This window comes from Polyodon spathula, chromosome 23 (genome assembly GCF_017654505.1).
Source record: "Polyodon spathula isolate WHYD16114869_AA chromosome 23, ASM1765450v1, whole genome shotgun sequence".
NCBI classification, from domain to species: domain Eukaryota; kingdom Metazoa; phylum Chordata; class Actinopteri; order Acipenseriformes; family Polyodontidae; genus Polyodon; species Polyodon spathula.
This window is the reverse complement of record NC_054556.1, coordinates 1,623,883-1,648,111: the sequence shown is the minus strand read 5'-3', so window position 1 is coordinate 1,648,111 and position 24,229 is coordinate 1,623,883. Positions and strand designations below refer to the sequence as shown.

General features: G+C 46.2%; 2 protein-coding genes across 3 annotated transcripts; one reads left to right on the top strand and one right to left on the bottom strand.

Moving 5' to 3' along the window:
* Positions 1 to 45: 45 nt before the first annotated feature.
* LOC121298087 (ras-related protein rab7-like) lies at positions 46 to 12,695 on the bottom strand. Its single transcript, XM_041224894.1, has 6 exons — positions 12,313 to 12,695; positions 3,359 to 3,421; positions 1,556 to 1,682; positions 523 to 741; positions 290 to 418; positions 46 to 154 (listed from the first exon to the last, which is right to left on the bottom strand). Exons 2-6 carry the CDS (start codon positions 3,409 to 3,411, stop codon positions 59 to 61), a joined length of 624 nt encoding a protein of 207 aa, XP_041080828.1. The 5' UTR covers positions 3,412 to 3,421; positions 12,313 to 12,695; the 3' UTR covers positions 46 to 58.
* Positions 12,696 to 13,344: 649 nt separating this feature from the next.
* Positions 13,345 to 23,365, top strand: LOC121298027 (dolichyl-diphosphooligosaccharide--protein glycosyltransferase subunit 1-like). 2 transcript variants are annotated; one of them, XM_041224752.1, is made up of 10 exons: positions 13,345 to 13,802; positions 16,210 to 16,274; positions 16,377 to 16,683; positions 17,823 to 18,032; positions 18,502 to 18,694; positions 18,853 to 18,952; positions 19,246 to 19,384; positions 22,106 to 22,225; positions 22,310 to 22,555; positions 23,084 to 23,365. In XM_041224752.1, the coding sequence occupies exons 1-10, from the start codon at positions 13,563 to 13,565 to the stop codon at positions 23,264 to 23,266; spliced, it is 1,803 nt and encodes a 600-aa protein (XP_041080686.1). In that variant the 5' UTR covers positions 13,345 to 13,562; the 3' UTR covers positions 23,267 to 23,365. The 2 variants fall into 2 exon arrangements, with proteins under 2 accessions (XP_041080686.1, XP_041080687.1); XM_041224753.1 differs by lacking the exon at positions 23,084 to 23,365 and adding an exon at positions 22,803 to 22,901.
* The last annotated feature ends 864 nt before the right edge of the window (positions 23,366 to 24,229 follow it).

The window sequence follows — 24,229 nt, the reverse complement described above, 5'->3', positions numbered from 1 at the left end:
TATAGGAAGGGGGATGGGATAGGGCTAGGGTTTCATCTCATCTTGAACCTGGATCCTCTCAGCAGCTGCAGCTCTCCGCAGAAGGCTTCGCTCGCTCATTCTTGTCCAGTTTGATCGGCTCTGGAAACTCATTGTACAGCTCCACTTCCGTCTCCTGAGAGAGACAGAGAGAGAGAGAGAGAGAGAGAAAGACAGGCAAGCCTGCTCACATCGATTATCTTCTTGGTGCTGGGCGGGGGTGAGGGTGTAGGGGGTTAGAGGCTAGGGGTGTTAGGGTGCAGTCCCGTACCTGTTTGAGTGCGTTCCTGGCGATGGTTTGGAAAGCCTGCTCCACATTGATTGCCTCCTTGGCACTGGTTTCAAAGTACGGGATATTGTTTTTGCTCTGACACCACGCCTGGGCCTTTTTTGTGGTGACCTGAAAAAAAAAAAACATTTTGAAAAACAACAATAAAATTGAGTGCATCTCTCCAGCCCATGGGTTTAAGGCTCTCCATCTCTGTGTGTGCGTCTCTCTCTCACCTGTCTGTTCTCCAGGTCAATCTTGTTCCCCAGCACTACGAAGGGGAAGTTCTCTGGGTCCCGGGGGCTGGCCTGGATCAGGAACTCATCTCTCCAGCTGTCCAGCGTCTTGAAGGTGTTTGGAGCCGTCACATCAAACACCAGCACGCAGCAGTCTGCCCCCCGATAGAACGCAACGCCCAGCGACTGGAACCGCTCCTGGCCAGCCGTGTCCCAGATCTGAGGCAATCAATTAACACTTAAACATCAGTAAGCAACAAAGACCTTCATGCAGCAGGCTGTCTCTCAAACAGCACAGAGATAAATCAATCAGCAATAATCAATATAGACCCGCACACAGCCGTCTGTCCCTCGAATAGGGCAGAGATAACTCAATTAGTCACCAACAATCAATATAAACCCACACACAGCAGTCTGTCCCTCGAATAGGGCAGAGATAAATCACAGACCCGCACACAGCAGTCTGTCTCTCAAACAGCACAGAGATAAATCAAACACCTGCACTCAGCAAGCTGTTCTTACCTGCACTGTGACCAGCCTGTCTCAGTATAACCCTGTGACACACACACACAGTGTTGTTCTTACCTGCATTGTGACCAGTCTGTCTCAGTATAAACCTGTGACACACACACAGTGTTGTTCTTACCTGCACTGTGACCAGCCTGTCTCAGTATAACCCTGTGACACACACACACACACAGTGTTGTTCTTACCTGCATTGTGACCAGCCTGTCTCAGTATAACCCTGTGACACACACACACAGTGTTGTTCTTACCTGCATTGTGACCAGCCTGTCTCAGTATAACCCTGTGACACACACACACAGTGTTGTTCTTACCTGCATTGTGACCAGCCTGTCTCAGTATAACCCTGTGACACACACACACACACAGTGTTGTTCTTACCTGTGTGACCAGCCTGTCTCAGAAGTGATAACACTGTGACACACACACAGTGTTGTTCTTACCTGCATTGTGACCAGCCTGTCTCAGTATAACCCTGTGACACACACACACACAGTGTTGTTCTTACCTGCATTGTGACCAGCCTGTCGTCCATCATCACCTCCTTTGTTAGGAAGTCGGCTCCTATTGTGGCTTTGTACTGGTTGCTGAACTTCTTATTAACATACTGGTTCATGAGGGAGGTCTTGCCTACACTGTTTAAGACAAGCGAGGAGAGGGTGGTTAGCAGGATCTGCATGCGCCTGTGTCTCTGTACAGCAGCCTCCCACGCTGGAGGATAACATCACCCTTGTTTATGCTCGGTGCTCAAGTTACAGGCCGAGAGAGAAGAAAAAAAGAAAACAATCTGGCTGCTCAGACACTTGTAACAGTCACCCTACACAGTTGATAGGCAACTGTACTGTCCTCCCTTAGGAGAGACTACTGGCCAAATAATTAAAACTAAATAAGTCAGTAAGGGTGACTGACAGTAAAACAGGGTCATCGCAATGCGTCAGTTTCCCTAAACAAACACTGGTTTATTCCGAGGAACACAAAGCTTGACCAAAAGAATAAGACCAAACAATTACAGTAGAAAGCAACACAATTAGGGACAGAGTGACAAGGAAGAGAATATAGTGTAAACAAACCCAGAAAAACAGATTATAAATGAAGATACACAGCAGAGCTTGAGAATATAACCACAACCATTTAACAATTACTGACACAGAGGATGATTAATATGCAGAATGAATAAACAACGCAACACAAAATATAAATCAACAAAATAGTAATGAAGTCCCAACAATTAACAAAAGAAAAAAACAACAACAACGATGAAAAAGTCCACGGAAAAAGCTCACCAAACCGGTCTGAAAGTTCCGATAATTAATTGGGATTAAGGTGAACGAGGATGTGGAGGTCTTAAGAGATGAAAAACACTGAGAGCAATGAAATGGAGGTTTGATGAATACTGAGGTTGCAAACAGTCCAGAACAGATGCACAAAAAACATACAACCACACACTCCAGCAAAAAACACAAAAGTAACCACCCACCTAATTAAGCAAAAAGCGTTAACTAGACAATAAACTAAAGCAGCAGACAAAAAGCAAACAAAGGCTAAATAATAAGATCTAGCTAACAGTATAAAGATTAGGTTTCAAAAGGTAGACAGACTCTCTCACAAAGATGCTAGCTACAGGGAAAAAAAAGAAAACACACTCCCAACCCCCCCACAATCAGAGAAATAAGAGACAGGTAAAGATTAACTGTGTGAGAGGATTGGTAGATGACATTTTGAATGGACCAATGGGGAGTAAGAAAGAAAGAAATGGATACTGGGAAATGTAGTTTTTATAGGTTGACCTGGCCAGGCTACTGCCTTTACTTAGAGACAGGTGAGTGAAAATTACACCCACATATGTAGCAACAGTGCCACACACTGTGTGGGTCGTTCCCTTTGCTTTCCTGCAGCCCACTGCGTGGGGAACAAGACAAATGCATGGCTTCTACTGCATAGCAGTTTCACCCATTCCTGGTTTTATGACAAGCCTGATCAGCCCGAGTGTACAGGTAACAAGCTCAGGTGTGTCCGATTAAACTCATACTAAAACCTGGAATGGGCGACGCTGCTTTGCAATAGGAGTCTAACTTCCATCCCTGGTATCGCACTGCTTCTTCGTATGCTCGGTAAACGAGGCAACATCTTGATCACGTTTCTATCAGCTCGAGAGGCTCTGCATGGTCTTCGCTTGATTACATACTGTACACCATCGCACCTGCAGGACAGGCTACCCTGAAGAGCAACAGACCCAGGTAAGAGCTGTATTTTCAGCATTGTATTATTGCGTTCTGCTTCAACGAGAAGCCAGAGAAAATAAAGCACTTACCCAGAGTCTCCCAGGATGATCACCTTCAGCAAAACTTTCTTTCTGGACGTCATTTTGTTAGAGCTGGAGAAACAAGCAGAGAAAAAAAAAAATGTTATTTCTTCAGTAGGACTTGAACACAACACTGACAAAGAGAGCAGGACTATCAACTAAAACCTGTGCAAACTTATGTTTCTTCCTAATTTTACATTATTAATATTACTGTAGTATTATTATTACAGTGCTTCCTTTACTAATTAGTGAGGAGCCCTTATACTGTGAAGTGCATGCCAATTTACTGTTACCATAGCCCAACAATGAATTAACAAAACACAAGAATCACGAAATACGGATGGAGCTCCGTCTCATTACTGTTGTTATTATTCGGTGGTTGCATTAACTAGTTCAAATCCCAGCACAGTTTTCATGAAATAATGAAGAGCCGAGACTGGAGATGGAAGTGCTTTGAAAACAAGAAGTCTGTCTGAGCGCTCCACGCTCACACCTCTTAGTGTCACTGGATCAGTTCAAATCTCCCACAAATCAGGCACACAGCCCGCTGCAGGAGGTTCAGCAGGCAAACAGCACGGCAAGTCTCGGTGCGAGAGAACAGGAGAGCCTGAGCTCAGCCATAGAAAAAGCACTGAAACAGGACATCTGATGCTGGGAATCAGCCGGTCACAATGCAGAACACAGAGCACGACACCGGAGAAGCCACTTGACACAATCTTACTGTACCACTACCGTGGTTTACATAATACACTTAACAACTGTACGATTCTGTCCTGTCGGCGAGGCAAGATTAAACGCTCTATAGCCATAACTGCAGACTAGCCTGTCTTTTGCATAGTGGTCAAGATACTTGTCTGTGATGTGAATGAAAGAAAGAAAGAAAGAAAGAAAGAAAGAAAGAAAGAAAGAAAGAAAGAAAGAAAGAAAGGGAACTGATGAATTGGCCTAATCTTAGCAGCATATATAAAAAGGGGCCCACACCATACAATAGTTTTCAGTTCCTCTCAGGTGCCGTTAGAGTGCTGACAGTTTTATTATAACCTGCAAACGTTTTGCTACATAATCAAAACCCAGAGTTGGCAGCGAGCGAGTCTGGTGGCTGCAGTAAATCTTCTCAGATACAGCGACAGTGATCCTGGATGTCCGAGCGTCAAAGCCCTGCCAGTAAACAGAACTGGAAAGCAAGCCAATAGTGCTACGTGACACTGCGGACGTCCGAGATGCAGCTTCAGCCGCGTGGCACAAGAGGGACTTGCCATGTGCAAGGGATTTCGTAAAGTCTGAAGTGGGCTACAGCAGGTGCTGTGCAGTAATGTTTACTAAGGGTCGGTGGCTGGGAATTTCACACCAAGTGCTGCAGTGGGCTTGTTACACACTTACAAGCTTGTTAATCTGCCAAACTCTCTTCAGCTCTGCCATCAAGTCACAGGTCTGAGGGGTAAACATAAACATGCTCTCTGTCATCATTTTAATGTACCTCAAGTCTGCTTGTTGAGGGATTAAAATTAAAAAAAAACAAAGTTTAATAAGACACACCTGAGCTTCTTACCTACAGTACAAAGTGGGGCTGAGTGGTTGCCTGCACTTGTTACTTTAAGGGCATGTTTATCCTGTCCTGGAAGTTAGGGGGTTAGTGTTGCAGACGCTAATATTATTATTTATTTATTAACATTTGGTTGTTTATTGATCTAAGCAAGAACCTCATCAAGCCATTTCTTGAAGTAACCGTGTGAATCAGCTTCAGAACAGTGCTTAGTATTTCTGTGTGATTTTGTTACCTGTAAGAATTAAGAGATTCCTTGTAACTGGAGTATTTGAAGCTGGCCCGAAACACCAGAGTTGGTGTCCTGTCTTCTGGGAATGGACCCAGTCCTGCTTGTGTAATAATCCACAGCAGGTCACCACACGGCCAAGTACTTTCCAACCCTAAACTGCAGCCACATGAGGAAAGAACTACCCCTGTTCCACTGGCACATCCCTTACAGGACCGGACCGTGGTGCTCTGGCCTTACAACACATCTCAATCTGCCTCAGAGCCCAGCAGGGTTCATGACTTTCATCACTACGCGAGTCACAGCCAAATGCCTGCTCTCTCCGAGCAGCAGCATTCCCCTCTTTGCAAACTCAGCCCGTTTCACTAATATATGAAGAACGAATGTTGAAAAACATGGATCGAGAATTGATTAACAGTTTGCTACGCATGTGGACTGGCAGAGCTATACTGGTGTTCTTTTCTGAAAGGAGACTAATATTGCAGATAGCAGAATGTTTGGTTGACATTGAACGAACTGCTAACCATTGATAGAGACGTTGCGTCTACAAGCTTCTTGCCCAACATTGACTGCAAGATAACAAGATGCTGTGCACTGCAATTAGCACAGGCTCTAAAGACTTCAGAGAGATCGAAAGAGATAATGCCACTGGGATCAAAGCGGTCTCAAGAAGATAACAAAAGGCAGATTTATGGACCTTTTGTCTCCAGGAGTTGTCACACTAGACTAGGTTGTCAGAGGTTGTCACACTAGACTACACACACACACAAAATAAATTAAAGTACCTTTGCTATTGGTTAAGTGTCAGAGAAAGAGGAGGTGGACCATCTACACAGAAGGGTATTTAATGTCATGCAAACATTGTAATGTTGAGTAGTTTGTCCTGTACCTGGGACCAGACTCCCTGCATATTTCAATAAACCTGGCAACTGATTGAAGAAAAGGACTCTGTGCATTTTCTTGAATCTACTTAATCACCATCATTTTTTAAGTTACTTCAGCGTAAATGAAGAAAAAGCACAGCCATAATCCGTGGATCCGCCGTCCTCCACTCAAACACAGCAGCTCTTATTAACGCATCATCTCCACGCTACTCAACGTGACGTCAGTTTGCACGCCTCTCTGGCTCTGCAGTGGAAAAGCAACCCAGCTCCTCCCCAGCTAGAAAACGATTCACTGGTAAACTACCTTTTCCTTCATGCAAGACACAGAGAGAACAGAAGTGAATCACACAGCTCCAGAGTACAGTACGTCATGTTGGGACAGGCAGAAAGCACAAAGTGCCTGTTTTGTGTACAGTTACCATGAAACTTCACAGCTTCCCAATGCAGACTGACTCAGGCAACAGTTTAAAATAAAACTACTACATTAGAGTTAGGACTAATACGGATATGGAAGAGACTTGAGATAATGCAATACTTTGCTGTAAAACGTTCCAATATAAATCAAGCTGAGGTATAGACTGATCAAATCAATACCTATGATAAGTGACTGGAAATGTGTTGGTAAATTAACTGGTGGTCTCAACATACAGGACTGTAGACTGCTGCCTCCATCACAATTCAGGCAGAAGAACTGTGCATTAGCAAGCAAGCTATTTAACAAATCCAATTATGCACCAGCACTTTATTGGTACTGTCTTAATAGCATTAGTAATTAATAAGCAAAAAACGTATAATACATCTTTTGGAATATTTTGCCCAGTCTACATGGCACCATGTGTGTGTGGGGGGGTCTTCAGTCATACTATACAACCATTAAACAGCAACATGGGGAAAAAACAAGAAGAGCTATACTCCTTAATTGCTAGAGAAAGAACTCAAGCTAGTCTTCATAGAGACCTCTTGTTCAACCACTAATGACAGGTCATGTATCCAATCAGCTATTGTGTTGATCACGAGGTATGGAGACACACACACACACAGCAATCAAGCCCCGCCCTTCTGGAATATTTGCCCGAGGGGGCGGAGTCGCTCCGCCCACTCCGTCTCCGATTGGTGCAAGGGCATGGTCTCATTGGTCTGTGCCCATCCTCTGAATACATGTACCAAGCAGCAGCTTGCTATTTCTGCAGGGCTTAGTATCTAGCGAAACAAGCAGGCACTTTCAGTACACATTGTAACAGTTTCACGGTGGCAAAGTCCAGTGCTGCCATAAAATGCCATGGCGATATCACTTCTGTTTTTTTTATTTTTCTGTTTAGTTTTTGGTTGCCATAAACTCCGTATAGAAAGCAAAAACGGAGCACCCTTTTAAAAGCAGTTTCTGAGAGGAAGTACAGCAGTGGTGCAAATCTAGAAAGAAAACAAATCAGCTGCAAGAACTCCAGGGCTGCATATACAGCCACAGCTGCAGTCACCCCTTCCATCAAACACTGTTGAAAACACACCAAACATTCCACAGAAATGAATATAGATTAGGCAAGTGACAACGGTTGAGCATTCAAGTGTGCAAACTGTAAACACCCAACAGGAAGCCAGCCCCCACAGCCAGTAACCAACTTCTCCAGGACTGTACAAATCTGCTTGCACAACCCTGGACATCGCAGCTGCTATCTCGTGATCTTCATCACTGGAATCCCAATAATGAACACAGAAAGGGACTCCCAGCACAACAGAGCACTTCAAACAACAAACTGGAACGCACGACAGCTGTGGAATCACATGTCTTACTTCTCTTCTGCTCAACCTCTTCAGGTTAAGCTGAGAACAGGAGAACAAGTCCATCCGACAGCCTTCATAAACTCCCAGATTCAGATGCATTCAGTAAATGGTGCTACAGAAAGTCACAAAAGTGGTTCTCTAAATACTGATGCACAACTCTAAAGAGTTACAGAGAGGGGCAGACAGCCTCCACAAACCTCCAGATTCTCATACTGTCAATAACCGATGCTACAGACAGTCCTTAGCAAGTCTCATCACACTGGGACAAGTTCTTCTGTCTATACATAAACCTCTAAAGTGTCACATACATATGTACTGTACCCACATACACACAAATGACTGCTTCACTGCTGCATATCACTGTCGCTGCGGGGGTTAATAATACAAATAAACTAAACCTGACCGTCCACACTGTAAACGCAATCCCAACGAGCCAAGCCAACTGTTCCCTATTTGAGGGAGCAGTTCCTTATTTGAATAAACGCCCTGGTGTTTCTCATCAGCCAGACACTGTTCTGGGTTTGTTGCCGACAGCACCATCGTCACTTTGTCACAGGCAGCCTGTGATACATTATCAGGTCACTGCAGCCATTATTGCCTGCCCAACATTTGATTGTACCTTTATAGTTAATATACTGCATTTATTAAAAGGGTGTGCAGATACTCATACTTGCACTAAATCGCCTTGAAGAAATATTTAATAAATACATTCATTAAGATGTTGATAAAAAAAAAAAAAAAAAAAAAGCTGTCTTCCCTCACCTTTACAATCAAGTGCCACTTGCTGGCAATTAAACGTCTGCATACAGTGCTTTGGAAGCAAACTGCCCTCTGATCTGGAGCGGCAGCTAACTGAAATATTTTACAAAGTCTCTTAGCTGCTTTGCACATCACACGTGTAATCTACACAGAAATGTTACTGTGATTTAAACAGAAAAAACAAACAAAAAACAACAAAAAAAAAACATTTTTAAAGAATATTCCCACTCAGCAGTCACCCACCCGTGTGTCAAGCAGTCTTGATCAGATATGTATTAAAATAAATAAGGTGCCTCACGGGTAGAAACTCGCACTAGCCCTGTACCCATCTTGGATTTCAGAACTACCCTTCATACTATTAAAAATGATCAGGAGCCAGAGGTTGAGCCATCCCGTTAGATAAACTGTTCCCTCACAGAGAATTCAACACTAAACCAACAGGATCTGATACTGTAACCCTTGCTGAAGCACGGTCCGTTCACAGGAGAGCTTCACAGAGAATTCAACACTAAACCAACAGGATCTGATACTGTAACCCTTGCTGAAGCACGGTCCATTCACAGCAGAGCTTCACAGAGAATTCAACACTAAACCAACAGGCTCTGATACTGTAACCCTTACTGAAGCACGGTCCATTCACAGCAGAGCTTCACAGAGAATTCAACACTAAACCAACAGGCTCTGATACTGTAACCCTTACTGAAGCACGGTCCATTCACAGCAGAGCTTCACAGAGAATTCAACACTAAACCAACAGGCTCTGATACTGTAACCCTTACTGAAGCACGGTCCGTTCACAGCAGAGCTTCACAGAGAATTCAACACTAAACCAACAGGCTCTGATACTGTAACCCTTGCTGAAGCACGGTTCGTTCACAGCAGAGCTACACAGAGAATTCAACACTAAACCAACAGGCTCTGATACTGTAACCCTTACTGAAGCACGGTCCGTTCACAGGAGAGCTTCACAGAGAATTCAACACTAAACCAACAGGCTCTGATACTGTAACCCTTACTGAAGCACGGTCCATTCACAGCACAGCTTCACAGAGAATTCAACACTAAACCAACAGGCTCTGATACTGTAACCCTTACTGAAGCACGGTCCATTCACAGCAGAGCTACACAGAGAATTCAACACTAAACCAACAGGCTCTGATACTGTAACCCTTACTGAAGCACGGTCCATTCACAGCAGAGCTACACAGAGAATTCAACACTAAACCAACAGGCTCTGATACTGTAACCCTTACTGAAGCACGGTCCATTCACAGCAGAGCTACACAGAGAATTCAACACTAAACCAACAGGCTTATTCAAGCACAGTCAGTATTAATTCCCTGCAACTATCCATTCCTGGCTATTTCAACAATATGTACAGAAAAGCGGAATTCTGAAACCCAAGACTGGGTGCAGGCACTAGTTTGATTTTCTAATCCTGTGCTTACGTAGGGTGGACACGCTTATAAGTAGTTCTAGACATTGCCCTCCCAAGGGTGAAGTGCAGACAGAAGGAAGGGTGCAGTCAGCTATCCCTTAGCACAGCATCAATTTAAACTTGTGATGATCAAACCCGCAGGCAGGCAGGAGCGTTTCATACGCACCCGACTCTTACTGCTTTTGTTCCAATAATTCATGCGCTTCCCCTGGTTCTGGTCCGGCAGTCACTTGGGGGACAGAGTGCTTTGTCAAGGCTCTCTGCAGCCTCTGTTACTGAGCTGGGAGAGACCGTGCTCCAGCGTATCAACTGTGTGAATGGTTTGTCTGCCTGCTTAACCTTAACAGAGAAAAGACACAAATAAATACAGCACTGCGGAAAAATAACAGAGACCAGCAGACTAATCTGTGCACTTCAGAGAGCCATAACAGGAACCAACAGCTTGAGACCAGCTCAAAAGAATTGTGCATCACTTCTTCAACCTACACACAGAGCCTCAATGCTAATGGAACATGAAGCCTCCTCTCAGTCTACAGCTTACTTTACAGAATTACTGACCTGTGGAAATCTCTTCACTGCAATGCATATACCTCTTTGTTGTGATTGTCACAATGGGTTGTCAGACCGGTTGCTTTGATGTCAATAACCCTACCTACTGCTGTTGATCTTCCTAAACATCTAATGCATCTTAGATATGTTTGCTGTAAGCCCCCTTACCCACATATTGAGTATGCGCTCAGGGTGTGTGTGTATCTATAAAGACCATGTAGTCAGTTTCTCCCAGAAATACAAAAGCTAAATGAAAGCTGAAAACGTTTATTTATGCTGCCGACTTTTACTAAAGGTTAAGCTGAATACTGTGAAGAGCATCCAGCGACAGCCAAAGCAGGAAACATGAAAACGGGCATCTTGTAACGACCGGGCTGTCAATGAGAAAACCATCAGAGAAATCCTTGTGGAGATCTGGTCTGCTTCAAACCAGACCCGAGATCAATCGCAATGCTTTTTTGTGCAATTCGTAATTAACTGCAATTACAATGCAATTGAACCTGGGCACACCTGCGGAACTGCAATACTACAGAACTGACGGAACACAGCTCAAGTGCGCATTGGATCTGTCATCTGTTTGAAAAAAACAAATAAAGGTTCTCCAGTATGTTCGTGTATCGGAACATGTGATTACTGCTGGTTATTTAGAATGACTGGAGAGCGATTGTAATTACTGCACTATTGTAACTGTAACTGAACAAAAAAAAACTAATTTTAGCAAATATTCGGCGCTAATTGTAATGAGAATTGACTCCAGGTCTGGTCCAACTAATAACTGGGATGAAAAGAAATCAAGTGCAGTTCCAGCAGCAGCAGCAGCAGCAGCGCGGGTCAATTCCCAAATCTTGAAGATTTCACGTCCATTAATCTGTTCCCCATGGCATACAGGAATCACTCCTCCCCTCCTTCCCTACCCATTCAATCACATGACGAAAACGCTTCTTCCACCACTCTCAGCATAGGTTCCATCATTTGCTTTCTAAAGATAATCGTTTAAACTTCCTTAAAAGTTTTATGTAAAAGAACGACCCCGATCACTGCCGAGTCTGTAGTCCTGGAAAGGAAAGATGTGCTCACTTAAACACTGACATCGCCCGTACCTACAGACAGCACACAGTCAACATTGTACACAATTATTTTGTCTAGTTTATAAATACAAACACACCTTTTTTTGTTTTCTAATTCAAAACGCATGACAAATGTTTGTCAAAATGCGATATTATATAGTACCTTAAAATACAATGATATAATCGCACCTCTCGTGGAAGAGAAACCGTATTTAAACAAGAGAAATGAGATGTCTGAATTGTTTTTCTGTTATATTTTTCTGGATTTAGAGACCATGTCGGTACCGTTACTTATTTAAAAAGTGCAGTTAAAAAGATATCTTGCCAATAAATAAATAAATAAATAAATAAATAAATAAACCAACCAACCAGTCGATTTCGCTGCACTGTCACATACAACATACCATGCAGAGCTTACCGCCCCAAAACGAAACTACCGAACCCTATTCAAACCCGGGCCTGTGTGGACCGAGTCCCCCTCCCGTCCCCTCACACCGGAGCCAGGCCCGGAATCTCTTCCAGTGCTCGGCGCAGTCCCGGGCCCAAGCCCCACGTCAGCACGCCGGCCTCTCCCAGTTCCCTAGCCCGTTTTCCCTTCGCCCCTCTCGGGCTAAGGATGGGCCTTTGTTCCTTGACAGCAGAAAGCTCGCCCGTTCTCTTATCTTCCCCCAAATTAAGAGCCGGGTTCCCCAGAAACGCGTCAATATGCACTCACCTGGCAGCTGCGGTCCTGGTTCGAGTCCCTTCTCTATATTCTTTTTTGGAAGCAGTGTGAGTGTGAGTGTGAGTGTGAGTGTGAGTGTGAGTGTGAGTGTGAGTGTGAGTGTGTTGGGCTGGGTTGTGTTTTTGTGTTTTCTGTTTTGTTTTCTCGGCTCTTCTGACGGACAGATATAAGACCAGCTTCCTAGGGTTAGCGTTGTCTGTCAGCACGGTTCTCCTGTACTCTTTCTGATTCGGGTATCTGTTTAACCGTGCTGTCCAGTATTTTCAGCCCCTTTTCCTTTTATTTCTGGTGCAGTCTCTCTTTTTTTTTTTTTTTACGGTCCGTTTTCTCTCTCTCTTTTTCGCTCTCTCACTTCCTCCAAAACAAGCCCTTGTGTCAGCGGACCTGACGTCACCTCGCCCGCCCACTAGGCTCCAAGCTCCTCCCCCACCGCACTGTAAGCCCGCCCCTCTCGTTGCACTTGCCAGGCGCTTGACCACACCCCCTCTATAATAAATGCAAACTCGCCCTGCCCATGTCGTTCATTATTCATGAAGGGGCTTGAAGCCGTTGTATTGTGTAGGGGAATTGATATCTAAATCAAAGTTAATAATAATATAAAAACAAAGGCGGCTGTCAAGACTTACATCACATTAAACCATGTTCTAGTCTGTTCGGGTCACACAGTGCATGTTTTTATTTTTTTATTCAATAAAACATTTTCTATTACAGTTGTTTAACAGTCAGAACCCTGAATTATTTTTTGTTCTGGTCAAATAATGTTTAAACTAGCTCTGAAGAATACTCCAAATCAGCAGCCGCAATACTTCATTCACTAATGTGAATCAGGCTCTTCTTCAGGGCGGGCTGACCGCGGATTGAGATGGGAAGCAACTGCGCTGCGTTGCCCGCCATTGTGGCTCCCCGCACTGCGCGTTTCGTGCCGGCTGGAGCTTCCTGTCGAGCCAAGATGGCTCCAGTTTCACGAAGCGGGCTTGCGGGCGGGGTCCTCCCGCCGCCACGTTGTCTCCTCCTCCGGTAATGAATGAGGAGTCATGCCTCTGGCGGCGGGGCGACAGGAGCACGTCAAGGCTTAACGAGCTTTCCCAGCTCCATACCGACACAGACATCACCGAGCGCTCTGGTGTCGCCGAGTTCAATAAAGCGCCGGTTTTAATTTGTAATTAATACACTTAAAATAAAAGCCCGCTGCGCCACCGCGGCGTGCAGAGCTGAGCTAAGCAGAGAACAGCCGGTTAGCTATGAATCGTTCCGTCCTACGCCCCCTCTTTCTCGTCCTGTTGGCCGGGCTCTGCCGCGCCGAGCAGCCCGACAGCTCCCTCCTGAACGAGGAGGTGAAGCGGACCGTCGACCTGAGCTCGCACCTGGCCAAAATCACCGCCGACATCACCGTGTCCAACCCGGGCGGCTCGGCGGCCCAGAGCATCGTTATCGCGCTGGATCCAGAGCTTCAGGGCCACCTGGCTTACATCGGAGTGACTGTGAGTACTGACAACAAATACACAATACTTATCAGGAGTGCTGCAAAACAAGCCTGCTTAGAAATGCACAATACTTCCCACCTGCATTAACAGCACAGGAGTGCTGCAAAACAAGCCTGCTTAGAAAAATGCACAATGCAAGAGTCGTGTGATGGATATTCCTCTAGCATTTGTATGTATTGTGAGTCATCTGTGGTTTGGTACTGTGCAATTTTACAAATATTAACAGATTACTGCACAATATAACTTAATCATATAAGAAGTAATTCGAGGGTATTTTTCAATGCAGTCGGTGTGTGCGTTTTTACTGTGAAAGCTACACTGCTACGTTATTAAGAGTTTTCTTGTGAAGTTAATTTCTATATTGATTTTAAAAAGCATGTAGGCAGGTCGTTGTATACCGATGTTAATTATTCCTAGTCAGAATCGCGCTTGTTTTCTTTGTGTTTTGAAATCTGCAAAAGTAGATCATCTTGTTAACTATGTGGACAAGCAGAAAGAAAAAAGATTTCGTGTTATTGCACCCGTTGGATATTAAATATAAAATCCCTTTGCAGCATGAATTCTGTGGTCATGACACTACAAAACCCAGTAGAATTGTAGAAAACTAACTTTTATTGCGATCAAAGTACAAATTGTTTAGAAAACGATCACAATTTAGTGTCAGATCTCTGAAGTGTAGCACAACCTGCAAGCACTTCCGTTTTGAGATCCGTCCCAGCAAGCCTCAGTGTGACACGTAAGCATTAGGAGCTGGAGGGCGGTGATGAAGTGCAAACACTGTGACCTGCAACACCGTTTCCATTCAAACACTGTGTCCTGCAACACCGTTTCCATTCAAACACTGTGTCCTGCAACACTGTATCCATTCAAACACTGTGACCTGCAACACCGTTTCCATTCAAACACTGTGTCCTGCAACACCGTTTCCGTTCAAACACTGTGTCCTGCAACACCGTATCCATTCAAACACTGTGTCCTGCAACACCGTTTCCATTCAAACACTGTGTCCTGCAACACCGTTTCCATTCAAACACTGTGTCCTGCAACACCGTTTCCATTCAAACACTGTGACCTGCAACACCGTATCCATTCAAACACTGTGTCCTGCAACACCGTTTCCATTCAAACACTGTGTCCTGCAACACCGTTTCCATTCAAACACTGTGTCCTGCAACACCGTTTCCGTTCAAACACTGTGTCCTGCAACACTGTTTCCGTTCAAACACTGTGTCCTGCAACACCGTTTCCGTTCAAACACTGTGTCCTGCAACACCGTTTCCATTCAAACACTGTGTCCTGCAACACCGTTTCCATTCAAACACTGTGTCCTGCAACACTGTTTCCATTCAAACGCTGTGTCCTGCAACACCGTTTCCATTCAAACACTGTGACCTGCAACACCGTATCCATTCAAACACTGTGTCCTGCAACACCGTTTCCGTTCAAACACTGTGTCCTGCAACACCGTTTCCGTTCAAACACTGTGTCCTGCAACACCGTTTCCGTTCAAACACTGTGACCTGCAACACCGTTTCCGTTCAAACACTGTGTCCTGCAACACCGTTTCCGTTCAAACGCTGTGACCTGCAACACTGTTTCTATTAATGTGTGGAGTTTTGCATGAACAGATTTCAGCTCTAGGGGTGATTCTCCAGTCCAGCCTATTCCTTTGTGCATTCAATCTGATCTTCAGGAACGCATGCTGCTGATTGCAGTGCCATGCTTGTTCACATGCCTTTTTGAGAACTTGTATGCAAACACACAGCGCTATTAAACATACACTTACCAAACTCATTAAGCATCTTAATTAATCTGCTTGGTACAGTGTGTTACAGATAAGGTTTGTTTAATAACCTTAAACAGTCCACTGTTAACATTTTAGACTTGCACATTTAACTGTGTATCCAGTAGGCATCCCACGGCAGGTACTGTTCTGACTGTGAGTGTAACTCAAGCACCTACAGGTTTGCTTCACCAGTATCACTGCTTGCAATTAAGACAAACCACCGTTTTCTAATTTTAATATTAAATATACTTAATATTTTTTTTTTTAGTGGTGCTATCAACAGTCTTTCAAAGTTGAGTGTTGCCCCTGAAATGGCTGCATGGTTAGAGTAAGATCTTCCTGTAAGTGTGCAGTAACTGGGAGCTCGCTTTGTCTAAGTGCTGATGGTCATGCTTTACACCAGTGGCCCTCCAGCGCAGGTCCAGCCTGGCTGTTATGTTCCAGTCAGGTCCTCAGTTAGCTAATTGGTCCTCGACGGGTTCTTGTAGACCTGCCTGGAACAAAGACCTCCACTTCAGTAGAGTTAGCGGGCCGGAGATGTGCACCATTCCTTACCACCAGCCTTTCTGCACAGTGAGGCTGAATGCTGAGCGCTTTGCTTTTCTGTGTCTCTGACAGGTGAAGGGAGACGAGGAGGAGGACAGTCGGCTTGAGCTGCAGGAGACCACAGTCAGGGGGAAGAGGTGAGAAAAGCTCCCATTGGAAGCGCTTCTGCGCTGTGTCTGTAGCTCTTACCTGGCACTGAAACCTGCGTGGCTTGTTCTGTTCCTCCCTCTCTCGTGCAGTGGGAAGTTCTTCCGCGCGCGCTTCCCCTCACCGCTGGCAGGGGGCGCCAAGCTGAAGCTGTCCCTGGAGACGGTGTACACCCACGTCCTGCTGCCCTACCCCACACACATCAGCCAGGCGGAGAAGCAGTTCGTAGTGTTTGAGGGGAACCATTACTTCTACTCGCCGTACCCGACCCGCACCCAGAGCACCCGAGCCCGCCTCGCCTCCAAGAACGTGGAGAGCTACAGCAAGCTGGGCAACCCCAGCAAGAGCGACGAGGTCATCGAGTACGGGCCCTTCAAGGACATCGCCCCCTACAGCCAGGTAATAATAACAACAGGGAGTAAAAGCTTTGAGACAGCGAGCTGGGCAACCCCAGCAAGAGCGACGAGGTCATTGAGTACGGGCCCTTCAAGGACATCGCCCCCTACAGCCAGGTAATAATAACAACAGGGAGTAAAAGCTTTGAGACAGCAAGCTGGGCAACCCCAGCAAGAGCGACGAGGTCATCGAGTACGGGCCCTTCAAGGACATCGCCCCCTACAGCCAGGTAATAATAACAACAGGGAGTAAAAGCTTTGAGACAGCGAGCTGGGCAACCCCAGCAAGAGCGACGAGGTCATCGAGTACGGGCCCTTCAAGGACATCGCCCCCTACAGCCAGGTAATAATAACAACAGGGAGTAAAAGCTTTGAGACAGCGAGCTGGGCAACCCCAGCAAGAGCGACGAGGTCATCGAGTACGGGCCCTTCAAGGACATCGCCCCCTACAGCCAGGTAATAATAACAACAGGGAGTAAAAGCTTTGAGACGGCAAGCTGGGCAACCCCAGCAAGAGCGACGAGGTCATCGAGTACGGGCCCTTCAAGGACATCGCCCCCTACAGCCAGGTAATAATAACAACAGGGAGTAAAAGCTTTGAGACAGCGAGCTGGGCAACCCCAGCAAGAGCGACGAGGTCATCGAGTACGGGCCCTTCAAGGACATCGCCCCCTACAGCCAGGTAATAATAACAACAGGGAGTAAAAGCTTTGAGAGAGGAGGTTGCAGGACTGCATTGAAGCACACAGTTCAACACACGTCACAGCCCACCTCAATGTTACACGAGCCCTGTGTGTCCTATTGTAAACATGCCCTTGATGCGCTTGTGAAGTTAAATATATAATGTTGCACAGCAACCGTACATCGGTTTTCTGCTGCTAAAACAGAAACTTTTAGCATTTAAAATGACCTGGATGCAAATAAATACATAAAATACCAAAAAATAAAAAAGCTAGTATGTACCCTGCAGCAGAGACAGTAAAGGGTTTGCACGTGATTAACGGTATTATGGGCTGTACACCAGGGGTCCAATCCAGACGCTTCCCCTTCTATCTTGCATGTTAGGGCCGTACATGTTTTCTGTTGGAATATCAGCAAGGCTGTGGTTTTGAATGTAGCTCTTGTTCCCTTCCTCCCGGTCAGGATGCTATGAAGATTCACTATGAGAACAACGCCCCCTTCCTGACGATCACGGACATCACGCGGACCATCGAGGTGTCTCACTGGGGCAACATCGCCGTGGAGGAGACGGTGGACCTGCGCCACACGGGCGCCATGCTCAAGGGACCTTTCTCACGTTACGACTACCAGCGGCAGTCCGACAGCGGCATCTCCTCCATCAAGTCATTCAAGGTGCGGGAATGGGATCGGCGATTCACGGCTCATATTGGGTACTTGGGGTGGGAGGAAATATTAAAAAGAAGAGGAGGGGCGGGATCGTTTTGTTTTATAGTATAATGTTGACCTGTGAAAATTGTCCTCTCCACAGGAACAAAGTCCTGCAATGTCCAGGGTTGGAAATAAGGCTCCTGTTGCATAGCAGGTTCACCCATTCCAGGTTTTGTTACGAGTTAGATTAGCCACAGTGTTGAGGTAACAAGCTCAGGTGTGCCTAATTCTAGTAAAACCAGGAATGGCTCAAACCTCTATGCAACGGGAGTCTTGTTCCCATCCTTGGTGTGTGTCCTGCTTTACTGCTCCTCTTGGATCTATATTACAGGCATGAGATTGAGAATATCCCCATGGTCAGCCTTCACGTGTGTGTGTGTGTGTGTGTGTTGGCTCACTCGCTCCTTTACCTCCTCCTCCTCCTGCTCCTCAGACAATCCTGCCCGCAGCTGCCCAGGATGTTTATTACCGGGATGAGATTGGCAACATCTCCACCAGCCACCTGCTGGTGCTGGATGACTCCGTGGAGATGGAGATCCGGCCTCGCTTCCCTCTCTTCGGAGGCTGGAAGACCCACTACATGGTCGGCTACAACCTGCCCAGCTATGAGTACCTGTACAACCTGGGTGAGTGTGCTGGAAACCCTGCACCCCGCGGCAGCTGCGTTCACGTCACAGCACCACCGGGACTGTACTGACTGTGCTGGGGTTAATGTGGGTTCTGATACCGTCAAACCTTTGTTTTTAATCCTCTCTCTCACTCTCTCTGTCTCTCTGGTGTCCAGGTGACCAGTACGCTCTGAAGATGAGGCTGGTGGACCATGTGTTCGATGACCAGGTTATCGACTCCCTCACTGTCAGACTCATCCTGCCCGAAGGAGCCAGGTGAGTTGGGTTACTCCATCAGTTTCCTTTCTTTAGCCAATGGAAGATCACCATGTCTGTAAATACTAGAATTAATTAGCTCATTTAGGACAGGGTTGTGTAGAATATCTGGTTTAATGAACTTGTTTGGGACAGGGTTGTGTAGAATATCTGGTTTAATGAACTCGTTTGGGACAGGGTTGTGTAGAATATCTGGACTGGAGAGACAGAGCTGGGGGCCACTTGTCTAACGTAGGAACAGTGCACTTGCCTTTTTACTGTCGCTGACCCATGTTTGTAAAATGCGGCTGCAGGAATATCCAAGTGGACTCTCCCTACTCCATCCAGCGCGACCCTGATGACCTGCACTACACCTATCTGGACACGTTCGGCCGGCCCGTGGTCGTGGCTCACAAGAAGAATCTGGTGGAGCAGCACATCCAAGACGTGGTGGTGAGCGGGGGTCAGGGGTCGGGGTAACGATCCATTGTGTATCCATGAATCATGATGCTTTCTTTACATGAGACCTCGTGTTGAAACAGAGCTGTGTCTAGTTTGTATTGTGGTACCAGACATAGTTCGTTGTAGTGCGGCGACTGTGATTTGCGTGTGCCCCCCTAAGAGAACACCCCTCAGGAAGCAAGCAAAGTGTTCTCTAACACGGAGTTGACCACCAGACGCGATGTGACTCAATCAATAAATACATATATATTACTTGTCATGTGCATCAAGATATGAATAGAATAAGTAAGAGAAAAGCAATGGGCAAGTGTGTGTTAATAAACTATAATTAATTAACTGTCAAACTAAATTAACAGAGCACCACGACGCTTGTTAAATGCAGCCGCAGCTCCAGATTCATTATGAATACCTGTACAGGAGCGCCATTCCAAACACGCACACGATTATTCAACAGAACGGGACGCTCCAGATTCATTATGAATACCTGTACAGGAGCGCCATTCCAAACACGCACGCGATTATTCAACAGAACGGGACGCTCAACACGCTCCAGATTCATTATGAACACCTGTACAGGAGCGCCATTCCAAACACGCACGCGATTATTCAACAGAACGGGACGCTCCAGATTCATTATGAACACCTGTACAGGAGCGCCATTCCAAACACGCACGCGATTATTCAACAGAACGGGACGCTCCAGATTCATTATGAACACCTGTACAGGAGCGCCATTCCAAACACGCACGCGATTATTCAACAGAACGGGACGCTCCAGATTCATTATGAACACCTGTACAGGAGCGCCATTCCAAACACGCACGCGATTATTCAACAGAACGGGACGCTCCAGATTCATTATGAACACCTGTACAGGAGCGCCATTCCAAACACGCACGCGATTATTCAACAGAACGGGACGCTCCAGATTCATTATGAACACCTGTACAGGAGCGCCATTCCAAACACGCACGCGATTATTCAACAGAACGGGACGCTCCAGATTCATTATGAACACCTGTACAGGAGCGCCATTCCAAACACGCACGCGATTATTCAACAGAACGGGACGCTCCAGATTCATTATGAACACCTGTACAGGAGCGCCATTCCAAACACGCACGCGATTATTCAACAGAACGGGACGCTCCAGATTCATTATGAACACCTGTACAGGAGCGCCATTCCAAACACGCACGCGATTATTCAACAGAACGGGACGCTCCAGATTCATTATGAACACCTGTACAGGAGCGCCATTCCAAACACGCACGCGATTATTCAACAGAACGGGAAGCTCCAGATTCATTATGAACACCTGTACAGGAGCGCCATTCCAAACACGCACGCGATTATTCAACAGAACGGGACGCTCCAGATTCATTATGAACACCTGTACAGGAGCGCCATTCCAAACACGCACGCGATTATTCAACAGAACGGGACGCTCCAGATTCATTATGAACACCTGTACAGGAGCGCCATTCCAAACACGCACGCGATTATTCAACAGAACGGGACGCTCCAGATTCATTATGAACACCTGTACAGGAGCGCCATTCCAAACACGCACGCGATTATTCAACAGAACGGGACGCTCCAGATTCATTATGAACACCTGTACAGGAGCGCCATTCCAAACACGCACGCGATTATTCAACAGAACGGGACGCTCCAGATTCATTATGAACACCTGTACAGGAGCGCCATTCCAAACACGCACGCGATTATTCAACAGAACGGGACGCTCCAGATTCATTATGAACACCTGTACAGGAGCACCATTCCAAACACGCACGCGATTATTCAACAGAACGGGACGCTCCTGATTGCTCGTCGACTTGTGTCTGATTCAGCTTTTTTTTCACGAGCTCGAACAATTTACTTTTTGTAACGAGAGAAACAGAGGCGCGTTTCTTCATTTTGTAGCGATGAGGTGCTCTCGTGGAAATCAGAATACATAGCGAGGCGATGATAAATTGAAAGATTGAATAAACCAATCAGTGTTCCTGCAGACACTCTCGAAATGACAAGCCAGTTCTGAAAAGACTGAGTAAGCTATTTGAATGCAAGTCTGATGATGACTTATCAGGTTATAAAGCAGTCCTGTATTAGCTGTGAGAGAATCAATAGTGGTGCCACAAAGGAGTTCTTTTAAGCGAAGTTCCTGTTCCTTTAGCCCGAGCATTTCCAATGGGGTTTTCCAATCGGTTTCCCCACAAGGGTCTTCGGAGGTGTCCCTATACGCAGACTGCTGTGTTCCCCACCGTCACGACTTTGAAATGACATTAAATACAGTGAAATACAGGGCATAGCACATTAAATACAGTGAAATACAGGGCATAGCACATTAAATACAGTGAAATACAGGGCATAGCACATTAAATACAGTGAAATACAGGGCATAGCACATTAAATACAGTGAAATACAGGGCATAGCACATTAAATACAGGCATAATACATTCAATACAAGGCTAGAATGTGATTTCTGAACATTGGGATACGTGTGTCAAGCAGAATTAAACAAATAGGATGGAATGAAAAACCTGAAATAGCAACTTAGACAACAGCTGTTGTCTAACATGCATGTGTATATTGTGTATAATTATGGTCATTTCATTTTGCAGCATGTATACTTTGGCAGGTTTTTAACACTGAAGTGAGGCGGAGCTGCAGACTGTTGAACCCCTCGTGCCTCTTGTCTTCCCCAGGTCCATTACAACTTCAACAAGATCCTGATGTTGCAGGAGCCCCTGCTGGTGGTTGGTGCTTTCTACATTCTCTTCTTCACAGTCATTGTGTACGTGAGACTGGACTTCTCCATTACCAAGGTAGGAGGAGGAGCTGCGGGGATGGGTCAGCACCCTTTAGTTACTGCATGTGCAGCTTTATTTCATATTCTCCCCCTCCCTCAGGACCCCGCTGTGGAGGTGCGTATGAAGGTGGCCTCGATCACGGAGCAGGTCCTGACCCTGGTGAACAAGCGGCTGGGCCTGTACCGCCACTTCGACGAGGTCATCAACAAGTACAAGCAGTCCCGCGACACAGGAGCGCTCAACAGCGGCCGCAAGACCCTGGAGGCAGAGCACCGCACCCTCACCAACGAGGTGGCCTCGCTGCAGTCATGCCTCAAAGCAGAGGGCTCCGACCTGGCCGACAAGGTGAGGAGGCTGCCCGGGCCTCGGGGTGGATACGAGACTGTTTCACAATGCTTTCACCCATTCCAGGTTTTAGTGTGTCTAGGTAACAAGCTCAGGGCAGTCTTATTAAACTTGTAATAAAACCAGGAACTGGTCAAACTGCTAAGCAGTGGGAGTCTTGTATTTCCATCCCTACTGCCTACTGTCTCACTTTTACTGCATCTATTACTGCTGCAAGTATGCCGGCTCAACCCCTTGTCATGCCCAGGTGGGTGAGATTGATCTCTTCTGTTCTTTGTCCCAGGTGAAGCAGCGGAGTATCCAGTCCTGTGTGTGTCTCTGTACACTGTGACTCTCTCTAACCCCGTCTCCCTCTGTCCCAGGTGAAGCAGCGGAGTATCTAGCCCTGTGTGTGTGTGTCTGTGTACACCGTGGCTCTCTCTAACCTCTTCTCCCTCTGTCCCAGGTGAAGCAGTGGAGTATCTAGCCCTGTGTGTGTGTGTCTGTGTACACTGTGACTCTCTCTAACCCCTTCTCCCTCTCTCCCAGGTGGGTGAGATCCAGAAGCTGGACGTCCAGGTGAAGGAGCTTGCGTCCCGGTCCTGCCAAGAGGCAGAGAGGCTGGTCGCTGGGAAGGTGAAGAAGGAGACGTACATCGAGAGCGAGAAGCAGCTGTCTGCCAAGCGCCAGGACCTGGTGACCCGCATAGACAGCCTGCTGGACGCCTTGTAAAGGGCACAGCAGGGCTTGAGAGAGGAGGATTCCCATTGCAGAGCGACCCAGCCAGGCCAGGGTTTCATAGCAGGCTGCAAGTGTCTGATTAGTTGAGTGGGGGGGGGGGGGGGGGGGGGGGGGGGGGGGGGGGGGATATGCAGTTTTAGCAGAGATTGTGTTATTGAGCAAATCTGCTTCTAATAGACCTCAATCTCTCTGGTGGATAGCTGACACTGCTACACCTGCAGAAGGGTAAATATGATTCATTTAGAAATACTCAAAAAAACAAAGTGACTAGGAGGCTTCTTGCTGAACAGTGACTCTTCAAGTCGTAGCTCTCGTCACTAAGTGTATGTAGTTTCATTCAGTATTTCTAAATCTCTGCCCTGTTGAGTCTTCAATAGTAATTGATGGTAAGAATGGTTCCACGTGGTTCTGCGTGTGCATGCTATAGCTAAACTCACACTTAAACCTGCTTTGCAATGGGAGTCTTTCAACTGAATACCCCTTCATACTGTTATACATGCTGAATATCCCTGCATATCTCTCATTTCTATATCTTCTCTTGTTTGATCCTTTTTTTCCCATACATTTCTAGCTATGAAGTGTTGAACAGTATTGCTGTGGTATCATTTAGCAGCCAGTGGAGGTAAGAACAGGGTCCACAGTGTCAGGAATATTTACACGCTGGAGCAGAGCTGCGTTTCCCAGGGCCTCCCTCTGAAGGGTTTCAGTTTGTCTGGCTTGGCACAGTTGGATGGGGGTGGTGATGATGGGAGGGGTGTTTAAAATGATGGGTAGAGAGTTTGGGGTCACTTTGAAGCCTTAATTAAAAATATGAAAAAAAAGACATTTTAATTTTGGGGGTGGGTTGACATGATCAAAAGCAATACCAATGGGTTACTGAGTTTGTTTTTTGTGTGTGGAGTAAAACGCAGCAAGGGAAATGATGACAATGTGACTACAAGCTGAAAGCCTTTG

Bases quoted from the DNA above. Each gene is read 5' to 3' on its own strand.
- LOC121298087 (XM_041224894.1), bottom strand. From the start codon at position 3,411: ATGACGTCCAGAAAGAAAGTTTTGCTGAAGGTGATCATCCTGGGAGAC. The intron at 742-1,555 runs GTAAGAACAACA...TGATTGCCTCAG, and splicing joins ACAGGCTGGTCACAATGCAG to ATCTGGGACACGGCTGGCCA. The intron at 419-522 runs GTGAGAGAGAGA...TTTTTTTTTCAG, and splicing joins TTGACCTGGAGAACAGACAG to GTCACCACAAAAAAGGCCCA.
- LOC121298027 (XM_041224752.1), top strand. From the start codon at position 13,563: ATGAATCGTTCCGTCCTACGCCCCCTCTTTCTCGTCCTGTTGGCCGGG. The intron at 22,226-22,309 runs GTAGGAGGAGGA...CCCCTCCCTCAG, and splicing joins TGGACTTCTCCATTACCAAG to GACCCCGCTGTGGAGGTGCG. The intron at 22,556-23,083 runs GTGAGGAGGCTG...CCTCTCTCCCAG, and splicing joins GCTCCGACCTGGCCGACAAG to GTGGGTGAGATCCAGAAGCT.